General features: G+C 33.3%; 1 protein-coding gene across 1 annotated transcript; it reads left to right on the top strand.

The window, feature by feature from the left end:
- The first annotated feature begins 5,294 nt into the window (after positions 1 to 5,294).
- LOC140817680 (V-type proton ATPase subunit a3-like) lies at positions 5,295 to 14,180 on the top strand. Its single transcript, XM_073177393.1, has 18 exons — positions 5,295 to 5,600; positions 6,469 to 6,513; positions 6,920 to 7,042; positions 7,118 to 7,225; positions 8,241 to 8,351; positions 8,431 to 8,604; positions 8,795 to 8,932; positions 9,363 to 9,470; positions 9,669 to 9,776; positions 9,934 to 10,082; positions 10,696 to 10,849; positions 11,704 to 11,864; positions 11,937 to 12,143; positions 12,317 to 12,500; positions 12,629 to 12,709; positions 12,816 to 13,009; positions 13,252 to 13,311; positions 13,635 to 14,180. Exons 1-18 carry the CDS (start codon positions 5,451 to 5,453, stop codon positions 13,837 to 13,839), a joined length of 2,460 nt encoding a protein of 819 aa, XP_073033494.1. The 5' UTR covers positions 5,295 to 5,450; the 3' UTR covers positions 13,840 to 14,180.
- Positions 14,181 to 14,867: the final 687 nt, after the last annotated feature.

The raw sequence follows: 14,867 nt of genomic DNA, 5'->3' as shown, positions 1-14,867 counted from the left end.
CTTACAAAAAACCTATGTACTCTATTTTGTATATCTAACTTCGACATAAAAGTTGGGACAACAATTAAATAAAGGTCATATTTTTATATAAGTCCATTAAATTTTACTGCAAATGACGTCACATGTGGTTAGAATTTAAATCTCAATGCCACGAGCCTCTTAGCCTGATGATATAATCAAATAAATTTCGAGACCATGTAAACATCATGTTAAATTCTGTGGTATTTTTGAATTTTTATAATTTTATGATATTTTAAATTTCAATAGAAGAAATGCTAGTTATATTCAATTATGTACGTACACACACAAAAATAAAAGAAACACACAATAGTTGACAATGGCTTGTCAACTAATATTATACGGCTTGAATATGTTAATAGATTTAGGTTTCGAAAATATTAAATATTGTGGTGGAGATTGCTTGTTCGGACATCAAAATATCAATCATTGACTTAATGCACGTTTTTAAATGACACTTTGGTGGGCTCAATAACTGACAAATAATGCCTTTTCATATTATATTCAAAGTATATGTGGATAATTAGGCAGGATCTTTGAAAATAAGATGAGAACAATCGTGGAAAAAACAAATAAAAAATAATTCTCTCTTGTAGTTTTCAAGACTAAAATTTGTATGAGACGGTCTCACAAATCATCTTTTTATTGTGAATATTGATATGATTGACTCGTCTCACTTATAAAGATTCGTGAGACAGTCTCACAAGATACCTAATCTTTTTTCAAAGTCGAATGAAATAATAAATTGAAAATATTTAGTTCAAATCGAATTAAATGATATATATTGGTATATGTTTAATTACTATAGTAGTTATGGCATGGTATCACGTCGTACCTACTAATTTTAAAATAAAGTTCAAAAAAATCTTGTTAGAGTTGTTTCAAAATCCGCGAGTCCCAAAGAAGTTTTTCAGCTTCAATTTATATGTTAAACAAATCACTAGCGACACATCAGTTTATCCATTTCTCTTAGAATAAATTATTCAAATTATGTTTGGGTGTCTTCAATTTTAGGCAAAAATCATAAAAAATATTTTTTTTTTTATCAAAAATATCACTATTCATGATAACTACGATTGGATTTGATACATCAGTCTCACAATTACACAGTCTCAAATTAAACATAGTTTCAATCTTTTTAATTTTAATTGCAATATAAAAGTGCATATTTCATGATAGAGGTAACACGTGCATTATTTTGAAATAACACTACAAATAAAAATATTTCTCATATTTTTAAATATATATATCCCATAATTGTCGGTGCCACGATTCACATCGCTGGGCAATAATGATTGGTAATGTAACTATTTAGCATTGAAAATTGCACGGTTCCTATGTTTCCTACATGGAGGAGAAGATTTTGGATTAAAAAAAGTATTAATGATTGGACACAAACTTGTACTAGAAAACTCCAATTCATGTGCTAGAGATTCTTTAATGTGAATGAGAAAAAATGGATGGGAGAAAATTAATATAATGGAAAACATTGTCTTGCTATTTTTCATTTTAAGATTCACAAAATTTCTCGTATCTCTTGTGAGATAGTCTCACGAAAAAATTTAATGAGATCCATTATTATTTTTTATTATAAATATGAATCGAGTCAAAATATCTAATTGGACGTCTACTATTTGTGATTTTTGTAAACATATAAACATAAGGGATGGGACAGCAAAATGGATGTTTTATTTGAAATTAAATAGGTTTTTAAAAAGTCAAACATTTATTTGTCTATGGATCTAAAAGTAGGTAGGTATACTTCTCTGAAATGTGCTCTATTTAATAGGGCAAAAACTTATGTGAGACGGTCTCACGGGTCCTATTTGTGAGACGGATCTCTTATTTGGGTCATCCATGAAAAAGTATTACTTTTTATGCTAAGAATATTACATTCTATTGTGAATATGGGTAAGGTTGACCCGTCTCACGGATTAAGATCCGTGAGACGGTCTCACATGAGATCTACTCATTTAATAGATTGATAAGTCATGAATGAGATAAATTTTGGAAAAATAGATTAATTTAGTAGATAGATTCATCTTCACGTAAGTATGCCATTGGTGATGTATTCAAGTAACTTTGAAAACTAGCTTTGGGTATAAATATAAAAAAAAAAAAAAACTATATTAAAAAAAATTAGATCTGGATTAGAGTTCATGTTATCACAAGTGCAATGCCCAAAGGCTTGGTACTAAGTCAATAAATGATTACACATAATTATTTCATTCAATGTTTAACTCGGACTTTTACAAAGTATTAGAATTAACATTTTTTTATCAATTTTATTTATTGAATTTTGTACTTTGGCTTATTGGACTTTTTTCATTTTGAAAGAAATTGGACAAGTACTTTATTGGTTTTTAAGTGGATTGTGAGTGTGGAATGAAGAATGTTGTACGTTGGAAAATAATTTTAGCATAAATGAACTGGTATTGAGTTATACTTTGTGAAAATGTATGAATGATTGGTCCTGGTTAAGAGGTTCTCTCGCGCATGCGCCTGCGTAGGGGCTGCAAATCAAGAGCCATATTCACACTAGGAAATGTTTGTATTGTGTGTAAGCGTACGAGCGCGACCTAGATGCGTCGAATATCGGACTGATGAAAGCAAATTTCTAACCAAGGTTCACTCTCTTCTTGTCTGTCTCCTACTGCTCTGCTCTGTTCTGTTCTGCTCTAACTCGTGATAAAGTAAATAGTCGTCCAACTTGATCATCGAAGCATATACTGAAGGGGACAAATCTGTTTAAAGGACATTATATTTCACACATGCTTCGATTTGCTTAATTGTTTTAGTTTTATCTGTTATATTTTCTTACGACGTTGTTTGTTTGCTTCTGTTCGGATTTCTGTAATTTTAAAAATTTTACAATACCTTATTTATCTATCGAGAACTACGATTATTGTTTAACATCTATATCATATATGCTTCATCATCTCATCCAACGAATCAAATGATATCTCGCTGTAGATTCGCTACCATTCAATGCGCACGAGATAAACACTCGAGATAATACAGTAACTTGAAAACCACATTAGACAAATTATGTGTGATAAGCTCGTCTAATAAAATATTGGTAAATGAATTGAATTTTTGACTATTAATCAAACATTCTCTTACTCTATCAACTCGAACAATCATCCCAAACATGTAATAACCTGTATTGTTTTGATCATATATGGCCATCTGGAAATTATATACAAGGATCTACTAATTAACGGGCCTTCTATATTTGCAAACTAGAATATTTAATGACAAAATTAAGTTGGGCCTAGTGGAGATTCGACCAGAATTATGAGTTTAAAATCCAATGTAAGGCCCATATTCTGTTTGTAAAGGCTACTCGCTACTGGGCCACAATATTTTGGATCTTGTCATCAAATTCGCGTAAATATTTTCTTTATTTAACGCACTTGGAATAAACTAGAACATGTAAATAATCACTTTAACCATAAATTTCCGTTTCAAATATTAGTATATGTTTTTATATTTTATAATATAATTACGATTATAAAAGAACTGAGTATGTTCGTGATCTTTTGGAGCCGGCTCGATAAATATTTGGTTCGTATTAGAATTTGTCAAACTCGAACATGCACGCAATTTTTTTCGAATCGAATTCAAGCAAGAATTATTTTATTAATATAATTATATATTAAATATATATCTATTTTGAACTTTCGAACCTTATCATCCAAACAATAGTTTAAATAGCCCGCAAATAAGTTTGAAGATTTCGAGCCAAACTCGAATTTGAACTTTCTTTCGAGCCGAACTCAAGCTAAATATTTAAAAACTTTCGATTTTCGAATTGAGCTCGAACTCGAATATACTTAATTCGAGCCTTAAATTTTTATTAATATAACGCTCGATCAAGTTTGTTTATGATACATAAGAAATTCAATAATACTCCTATCTTCCCTGGGAAAAAAAAATAATTTTTTGCGGCTATTTTTGTAACTACGGAAGGCTCATTTTTATCTACTGATAATTTATCTAAGTTTCAACTGTGTCGTGATTCTCTTTTAGATATATGTTAGTAAATATCGACGTTGTTGATTGGCCCATCATTCATCATCTTCTTCGAGCGATCATTGGCGGGTTCATGATCTTTGGCCTAGCTGCCTTCCAAGGGATATATTGGCCTAAAAATATTTCATTTTGGTAAAACTCACACGAGTATGTGCTTTTTTATTTGAGTTGAGAAAAAAGATTACTGCAGTCGAATAACGAATTTGATATTTCGTCTCAAACTTGAGATCTTGATATTGTATAAACTATAATTCATATCTCACGCGATAATGTGTTTTGCAAACACTTTCTCGTTTATTAACTAGCTTGAAAATATTTTATTAGCGATTTGGTGCATTGTCATAAGTAAAAAGCATTGGATAAATTTTCTTTTTTGTGCAAAATCGTATGAATCACTAAAATTTAATTCGAGAACTGTTTTTCTTTTTTAAAAATTAAATTTTGATCTTTTTTTAATATTAAAAAAGATGGAAAGAGCATTCACTCCAAACAGAAAAGAATGCTCGATGATAACTTCGAAAAAGTTATCATTCTATTCCCAAAAAAAGGCGAAGGAATCCACTCGGAGAAGAGTTACAAAAAAGGTATGAATATTTCCAATTTTATTTAATTATTTAATTTATATAATATTTTATTAATAAAATGAATGATTCCAACATATACATGTGTATATACTAGTAACATGACACGTGTTTTTGTGTTGAGTGTCTTTTGTATGAAATATTACAAATTATATTAAAATTTAGACGTATAGATTTGATTTTTTTTCTGATGATTAATCTACTTGTTAGTTAACTAGAATATTTTGTATGAGAATGGAGAAAAAGGAAAGTGGAGAGAAATTATACTTTTGATATAATAACTTTGCATCCTTCATTTTAATTTATGTTTCGGTCAAATTACGATATTAATTTATATTTAATTTCAATTTAGTCATTTTTCATCGAAATGTAGTATGTTTTAACAATATTCAACACCACATGAGTAATTTTAGGTGCGAAATTATCATTTATTGGTGTCACGCCATCATTTTGATACACTTTCAAGAGTTTGGTGGTAAAAAAAAAAACCGAAATTAAAAAAAATACAAATTAACGTGTAACTATGACAATAATGATAAAAATAAATAAAAAATGAGAAAATGAAAGTTAGAGGGCCAATTGTGTATGTTTATTATTTACAGGAGCGAAATTGGAAATAAAATTAGTTCAATCAGGGGCAGTTAAATAAGACAATGCCAGCCATCCACCTCTTATGTTCTTCTCTCTGTGATCCCCTCCTAGAATTATCCACTAATCCAATCACTCAAAATTCGTAATTCCTAAATTCACTTGAGATTTCTCCACTCGTAGATACCTTCATAGGAAGAGAGCGGCAATCGAATCGAACCGCTGAAGATGGGGGAGCGGGGGAGAGGAGGATGCTGTCCGCCGATGGATCTGATGCGGTCCGAACCGATGCAGCTCGTCCAAATCATTATCCCCGTCGAATCGGCTAATCTCTCAATCTCGTACCTCGGAGACATCGGTCTTATACAATTCAAAGATGTTAGTACGACGACTTATGCTTTGTATGTCTTTTGCTGGTGAAAATTTGATTTTATCTGCGCTTTTTTTCGGTAATGTGATGTAGCTAGGTATTGCCATTGTTGATTGGGGGATTGATGTATGGTTGTGATTGATTCTATTTGTGTTTATTAGTTCGTTTCTGAAGAAGATAGAGAAATATTGATTCTAGTACTTATTACTTCACAATCATTTTCCGATTTGCTCTTGATAGAATCTAGATTATGTTTAGACGAAAAACAGAGATGTTGAGACTATGGAATGTGGCTGTTTTTGGATTTGGTTCTTTTGGTTTGCTTTGTTTGTTTGGTAGTATGCGGTGTTTTGAATCAATGTGCTGCAGGTAAGGTTTATTTCGAGCGATGTTGTACTTGATTTTTGCAGTTAGAAGTTAGGGATTTTAAATTGAAATTTTGTCTATGTACTGAATCTAGCCTTTCTATAAAAATTCCTCGGTAACCAGATATTTGCAGTTCTGTACAACCAATAACTTCAGCCATTTACTGTGGCAATGACATATCCAGACTCCGTGCAATTACAATCATATCCTTTAGGCCTTCATACGTCATGGGTAAAGTGTCTTTTAAAATGGTCTAAAAACTATTTTTTGTGATAGTATTTCTCGAAGTTATAGTATCAAATGGTTATCGATCGATGATGTGAAAATAGATACCTGTTTACGCCCTATTTTATTTTAATATGCTTGTTTTTTAATGTTTCTCCTGAATTATATGATTTATGTTTACTAAAAGAATCCTCCTAGATTATTAGTGTAAACCTTAAATTTGTTGCCTTCTGAGTTTGTGTGCTGCTTCATCTTAATATGATGTAATTATTTTCTTCCTCGCAGCTGAATGTGGAAAAAAGTCCATTCCAACGAACATATGCCACCCAGGTAAATGTTTGTTATTAGAAGACAATTGTCTATTTATCAAGTTGCCATTTGGATGATTCTGGCAAATTTTCATGGCGAATGTATTTGGATAGTGACAAGTCAACAAAGTGAGATTGGAGGTTGTGTTTGTGATGCCAGACTATGTTAATGCAGCCGTTAGAGTCTTACTTTTTCTCTTGCTTGATTATCCTCATAAATGCTCTTAAATTATTTATTTCATTAGAATGTCAATTGATTTTTGCTATATTCTTTTATATCATCATGTTCATTCTTGTATAGTCAGGCATACAAATTATCACCTGTTGGTTTTAAATATACTCATTCTGCAGCTGCATAAATTCTTCTTCTAATGGCCCTGTAATTGCTTGAGCATTAATTTTTTTTCTTTTTTTTGTTCCTCCTGAAGATTAAAAGATGTGGAGAAATGGCACGAAAGTTGAGATTTTTCCATGACCAAATGTCAAAGACAGGGTTGTCATCTCAAGAAAGATCAATGACACAACCTGGTCTTAGTTTGGATGACCTTGAGGTATGTTTTACTTTTCGTATTTAACTCACTCTTAACTATCAAATGTATTTGACCCTGGCTCTTCGCTGATTTCAGGTTAAACTCGGGGACCTTGAGGCTGAGCTGGTTGAAATAAACGCAAATAGTGAAAAGTTGCAGCGATCCTATAACGAACTAGTAGAATACAGGCTCGTTCTCCAAAAGGCATGCCATTTTTATTTCTCAGTGTTCATAGCATTTGTTGTGGATATCTAATTCCCACTTGAGTTATGCAGAGAAGTAGAAAATATTTGTAACAAAAAATAATGTGAATATTCTTCTTGTATTTCTTTTTTGGGAAGAGCCTAGAGCCTAAAAAACCTTAAGATGATCATTTAACACAAAAGATTTATTCTTCCAGAACGCTAGAAAAGTTTCACTTACATTATGACCAACAGCAGTGAGCAGAAAAAACAGATACTGGTATTATTTATACAACCGACTTTTATGTTAGGTTACCTTACCCCCTCCACAATTCTCTCCGTATATGTTTCACTGAAGGAAGCCATCTATTGGTGCTAAGATTTGCTAGTTACTGTTAAATTAAACTTACAACACCGGTTATTAAAAAAAAGTAACAAAGAAATGTACAACTCGAGTTTTTCAAATACGGCGTGATATTTGGGTAAACTTTAACAGAATGATTGAGTGTATTAGGAATTTTTTTTGGTGAATATATTATGTGCTGTAGCATGATTAGTTTAATTTTTGAATCAATTAAACTTTACTGTAGATGTCACTTCATGGAGAATTTGTTTGGTTAGTCATGTCATATAATCTATATTTAGTAATTATTATTCTTTTTTTTTTTTTGGAGAACGTAAGTAAACAAAAAGCATTACCAAATAGTGCTTTGGATTTTGGCAGTAATGTGACATAAAGGATAGTCTTGTTCATTGTGTTTACATATACTGAGAGATGTTTCTTAAAGCAGTACCAGCAAGAAATTGATTTTTATTGGATGAAACGAAATATGTTGTGCAACTTCTATCCTTGATTGCATCTGCATAATTAGAGAACCTTTGAAATATCTCCTTTTATTTTTGTTCACTGCTTGCTTTTTCATTGTTGATTTTCTTTGATTGTTTTTGTTACATGCATCATGCTTTTTTCCTAGTTTTACTCCAGATTTTGTTGCTGACCCATGTTGGCTATTGTAAATGCTGTTATATTTCCTTAGGCTGGTGAATTTTTTCACTCTGCGATGAGCAGTGCTGAAGCTCATCAAACAGAATACTCATCAAATCAAAGTGGTGAGGAGTCCTTGGAGACTCCGCTATTATCAGAGCAGGTACAAATTTGAACTTCAATATTTGATCCCGTTTAAGTTGGGGATTGCACTCTTATTCAGATATGTGTTCTGTCACCAGGGAGTGACAGTTGATTCTACCAAGCAAGTTAAGTTAGGATTCATCACTGGACTTGTTCCCAGGGAAAAGTCAATGGCCTTTGAGAGGATTTTATTCCGTGCTACCAGGGGTAATGTGTTTCTGAAGCAGGCTGCAGTTGATGAGACAGTAATTGATCCTGTATCCGGGGAGAAGGTTTACACAAACTATCTGGATTAATTTATGTAGTTCTATGACACACATTTACAGTCTGAATCATGCTTAGATACATTCTTTGTTCGGTCAACATGGTATTTGAAAAAAAGGTTGATTACTCATGTTTTGCTCTTGACTGAGACCAAAAAGTTAATATGGAGAAAACTGATTTTTGGTTTTTATGACATAGGTTGAAAAAAATGTATTTGCTGTCTTCTTTTCTGGAGAAAGGGCCAAAAACAAAATTCTCAAAATATGTGAAGCATTTGGAGCGAATAGATACTCGTTCAATGAGGACCTGGGCAAGCAAGCTCAAATGATTACGGAGGTATACAAGATACATTTGAGTTCATGTATTATTGATTTGTAATGGACCCAATTGTCATAAACCCGTCTCTTTTGTTTTCTGCTCATTCTTTTCTTTTCTAACATTTTTCTTAGTTTCCTGATTTTTGCAATTTGGATTAAATTTGAACATTCCTCTAGTTGTCTATTTTTCTCTCGATTGCCAGGCTGCTGTCCTTTATTTTTTCTTTCCTATAGACTGAAAGTGGATTTGTTTCCTTTTCTCCTGTATATTCATTGCACTTAATTCCTTGGCTACTCCATTTTTCAATTATATTTTGGGTAGTACTTTGCATAATTTTCCCCTAATATTAAATGTTTATGGAGATCTTTTTCTCCCTTTTTCTCTTCTTTGATGGTCTCATATTAGATACTGAAATTGTACTTTTGTGTTACTTCTGCTTCCATTTCAGACCTCCGGTAGACTCTCAGAGTTAAAAACTACGATAGATGCAGGCCTGGTGCATCGTGGAAACTTGCTGCAAATTATTGGAGAACAATTTGAGCAGTGGAACTTCTTGGTCTGTCAACCATGTTTTAACAAATTGCTTGTAGTTTTCTTAATATTTGTGGGTTTTTGCCAAAACAGCACTAAGCTGTGAATTATCAACCATGTACCAAAAGCCAGCGTGTTTTTACATGTTTATGGTTGTTCTTCTTACTAACATTGATTGTATTTTAATGCCTTACGAATTTAATAAACTATTTTTCTAATGAAGGTGAGGAAGGAGAAATCCATTTATCATACTCTGAATATGCTCAGCATAGATGTCACCAAGAAATGTCTAGTGGCAGAAGGATGGAGTCCTGTTTTTGCCTCAAAACAGGTGACTACTTTCCCACACATTTCTTTTTCCCCCCATTTTTTATTTGTGTGATGGCAAGTTTGGTCGCAGTTGCAGCTTTGAATCATGAGATTTCAAAGTGAAGTGATATGTTTTAACGCGATTGTTCATTCTGAAAGAGGATGTTTCTTATTTTCAGATTCAGGATGCATTGCACCGGGCTACACATGACTCCAATTCACAGGTTGATGCTATTTTTCAAGTCTTGCAAACACGTGAAATGCCACCTACATATTTTCGAACAAACAAATTCACTACAGCTTACCAAGAGATTGTTGATGCATATGGGTGAGTTATTCTGTATAGTAAAGAGATTTAATGTGATGGTGTTGTAAACTTGTAGACACATTTAAGTTCATTCAAGTATAAGCTCTCTGTTTTGGAAATTGACTTGTGAAATAGCTAATCAAATGGTGATAACTGGCAAATGGGACTGCTAGCATTTGAACTTTGAAAAAACAGCAACATGGCTGTGACTATGCATTATGACTTTCTAGTATAGGGTATCTTCATGTATTTTTTTGTCATAATATAGCTACCTGTTTCCATGATTAATAAATGAGTATTCAACTACCTGAAAGTTCATGAAGCTGAGAATATGTTTCTGGCCCCTAGGGAATGTAATCAAGTTGCGTAAAAATTATGGACCTTATGCTGACATTATGACCTTCACAAATTTGATTGATGTACCTGAGAGAAGTTTCTAGAGGTTGGCTTTTTTTTTGGTTACATTTCCCATCCACTTCCATGTATTAGCAATAATTACTCCACGCCCCATTACCTTGACCTAATACTATGTCGTGTTTCTATATTAGTAGTTCATATGCAATGAGTTCAGCATTTTTTTAAGACAAACTATACTTTGCATGACATTTCATGCCTCTTAGTTTACTTGTTGCAGAGTTGCCAAGTATCAGGAAGCAAACCCTGGAGTTTTCACGATTGTCACATTTCCATTTCTTTTTGCTGTCATGTTTGGTGACTGGGGGCATGGCATATGCCTTCTACTTGCAACACTATTTTTTATTTTCAGAGAGAAAAAACTCTCTAGTCAGGTAATGGCATACTTGTTAGATATAGCTATCAATAGAATATTTGCAATTATGGTTTCTTAATCTCTTTCTATTTATTAAAAAATGACATCTTATAAAAATGTTTTTGGGACTCTAGAAACAAATTACCAAATAAAACGATAGGTTATTTTGCAAGATGTTTTTGATGTTTGATCTACTGACTAGTAACTCAGTTATCTCTATATGGAGGTTGTGGAGAATTCACTTGGTCCTTTAGTGTCCTCCTTTATTTTTCCTAAAATACTCGTTTAATTTTTTGGTTTATTTTTGTTTTCAAATTTTGACAGATATTTACTCAATCAATAGTATAACTACACATTACAATTCTAATAATTAAAATTTTTAAAATGTGTCATGTGTTGCGTAGCACCAAGTTTGTGTGCAGTTGCTAGTAATTAGTATCAGCGATCGGATTTTTTCCTTGTGTACAACTTTCTCGTACTTTTCTAATCACTTATTGGATCATTTGTCCTGTTTCTGGAATCTGGTCATAAAATTGGGTCATCTCGTCCCAATTTATCATATTGAGCTCTGTTTATTTTCTTTGTGATTATTGTATTAAGAAGTTATGTAAAACCATTCGAAACCAAGTTTTGAATTTCCTATTCTACGGTTGCAGTATTGTTTTGCGTAGATCTCGTCAATAGCATCATAGGCATGCTTGGATGAGTTATATATCTTTTTTTGGAATTTAGAGGATTAGTTGAGCAATTTGAGCTGATGCAAGTCAAACTACTAGTTTAAGTATGGATTTTCATTGTGAGCTTGAAAATTTCTGTTTCTTATATATGAATGTGAAATAAGTGACATGATTTTATCAATCTCCATAAATGCAGAAACTTGGAGACATCATGGAAATGACATTCGGTGGTCGATATGTCATTTTACTTATGGCACTTTTCTCAATTTACACTGGGTTGATCTATAATGAATTCTTTTCTGTGCCATTTGAATTATTTGCCCGTTCAGCATATGTGTGCCGCGATCCGGCTTGCAGGTATCTCACGATCTTGAATCTTTTGTTGAATGTCGCAGCTCTGCTGGTATGTGAACTTTTTAAATCTTGTAGGGATTCTACTACTGTGGGCTTGATCAAAGAACGAGATACCTATCCGTTTGGAGTGGACCCTGCGTGGCATGGTACACGCAGTGAGCTACCGTTTCTTAATTCATTGAAAATGAAAATGTCGATTCTACTTGGAGTTTCCCAGATGAACCTGGGAATAATATTGAGCTATTTTAATGCCAAATTCTTCAAGAGTAGCCTGAATACATGGTAAGTCGATGCAATTCAAAATATTTTTGCTGGTGACACATTTACTGATTAAATCTAGATAAATTTCATATAGAAGTGCTTTGTTGGTCAATTATTTGAATGAAAATTCATCGGAGATTCTTTATCGCTATTTACATCTTCCTGTCTACTATACTGACCCCGTGGTGTCGCAGGTTCCAATTTATTCCCCAAATGATATTCTTGAACAGTCTATTTGGCTACCTCTCTGTCCTAATCATCATTAAATGGTGCACTGGATCCCAAGCTGACCTATATCATGTTATGATATACATGTTTTTGAGTCCTACCGATGAGCTTGGTGAAAACCAGCTGTTCCCTGGTCAGAAGACAGTTCAGGTTGGGAATAATGGAAAATAAAATGTCTGTCTTTTGATTAATTTCATTTCATCACTTCAATCAAAGCTCTTAATACTTCCTGGGGTTTGCATAATTTTTGGAACTTGTTTCATTCTTTGCGCATTCAGCTTGTTTTGTTACTTTTGGCACTTGTTTCTGTACCATGGATGCTGTTACCAAAGCCATTCCTGTTGAAGCGAGAACACAACGTATGCAAGTTTTTACTTTTTTCTTTAGTTTATCCATTACAAATTTTATCATAATATTCTAATATCTTGTCATATTATCCCGACATTTTTATTACAATATATTCAGAGGCACCATGGAGAGTCTTATGCACCCCTTCCAGGAACAGACGAGTCGTTGCAATCAGAAGCAAATCACAATTCCCATGGTCATGAAGAGTTTGAATTCAGTGAAGTTTTTGTGCATCAGCTTATCCATACAATAGAATTTGTGCTTGGGGCAGTTTCAAATACTGCGTCTTATCTTCGTTTATGGGCTCTTAGGTATCATTTTACTGCATCCTATATTTAGCCTATACATGGTGAATGTTTGCCCCGCTTTGCATCTCTCTCATCAGTTATACATGTATAATTAAATATTGTAAGGGTTTTTAGTTGAACTTATGAAATATAAGAACTGCTATCAATTGCAAGATCCTAGTTCTTTTCCATATTTGAGTGTCGAGTTCATTATGCTAACAAACGTATTTTTTTTTTTATTTTTTCCTTTGTTTGGTGATGATCAGTCTTGCCCACTCTGAGTTGTCCAGTGTGTTCTACGAGAAGGTTCTTCTTCTTGCATGGGGGTGAGTTCATTTATTTCATTGAACTATTCATGTCTGCAGGTGTTCGTATGAATTGGTTTTTGAACTTGTGTCATACTTCTTTCATAAAATTTGAGCGGCAATCATTCAAACTATTTTTTGATGTCTTTTACTTGTGGACTATGTGGTTGACCCAAACAATGTTTAATCTGGTAGTTGACTAATGTCTAATATTTAGTGAATGACAACAGACATTTTATGGAAGTTCTGGTATTATAGACAAATGAATGATTATTTTTATCTCTCGCAAACGCAAGGACCTCTTATGATAGGCCTTATCTCGACTAATCATTCTTTTTTGGCAGATATAACAATGTAATTATCCTTATCGTTGGCATAATCGTCTTCATATTCGCCACTGTTGGTGTGTTGTTAGTGATGGAAACACTTAGCGCCTTCCTCCATGCCTTGAGACTTCATTGGGTGGAGTTCCAAAATAAGTTCTATGAAGGAGATGGATACAAGTTTTATCCATTCTCGTTTGCCTCACTCGATTACGAAGAAGAATGATACACTTCGAGACAAATTACTATTCAAATAATATTCGTTATATGTGCATGGGACCGGAGTCTATTGAAGGTAATGAATCTTTAAATTGTTGCCTGGGATATGCGTGATTCTTTTCACGTTGAGTGTTCTGTTGGTCTTGTATCATTTGTCGCTGAGTGTAATAAGCAGTCTTGTGAGGCCTGCATTGGATGACGTTTAAAGGTCCCTCAGTTGTGTTATTTATACAGATTGATAGGATATATCTTGCTGTTTATTCTATTTCAGGAAACGGGAAAAAAATAATGATGTATTTATCCCTTTACTGTTGAGATTTATTTCCTCGTGATGTTATTTGCCTTTGAGAGCTGGTGTAAATTTTTGGGATTCTAAAGTTATACTGTATCCCAACCAGTTGTGGCGCCTGCCTGCATAGATTTTGTCCCGCGTAGCCTCGCTTGGGCTTCAGCTGAAGTTTCTGTTGTAAATTAAGGATTATGAAGGTATTATTTTGGGAACAACTCGATAAACTTACATTTTTTGGAGAAGAAAGGGATCTTTTTATAACAGTCAAAGAAAGAGTTAGGCTTTGAGGTTTAACGGGAAACGGGGCGGCAAATACAACTTTTAACCCTTCTCGTGTCTATTTTATTAGTGTAGTGTGGTGCTTGAAAGTTTCGTACTTTCTACTTTCTTTTTTTCCCCAAATGCTTGCAGGCTCGGTCTTTTTCAATGGAAGGGTTTCTCTGTGCTACCCCTGTTTCTTGAAATTGAGCATTTTTCCCTTCGCATATGCATAAGGTGTCTACTCCATCGGAAGTTGTACCAAATACCACCTTAAAATAATTTCTAAATATTTTCTCAAAATTAATGAGTTGGGTGGGATTAGAAGTCCAGCTAAACACAGTAGCATTGTTGCATCTTAGGATCACTGTGAGATTCCACGTAAAATTAGTTTTAAAAAAATGGATACCGGTTACAGGTTAAATTTATTATGCCCGACAATTACATGCGCCATTCTCTGGTGATACGCATCATACCCATAACTTTCC

This window comes from Primulina eburnea, chromosome 17 (assembly GCF_022965805.1).
Source record: "Primulina eburnea isolate SZY01 chromosome 17, ASM2296580v1, whole genome shotgun sequence".
NCBI classification, from domain to species: Eukaryota; Viridiplantae; Streptophyta; class Magnoliopsida; order Lamiales; family Gesneriaceae; genus Primulina; species Primulina eburnea.
This window is presented reverse-complemented; position numbering and strand designations above follow the sequence as displayed.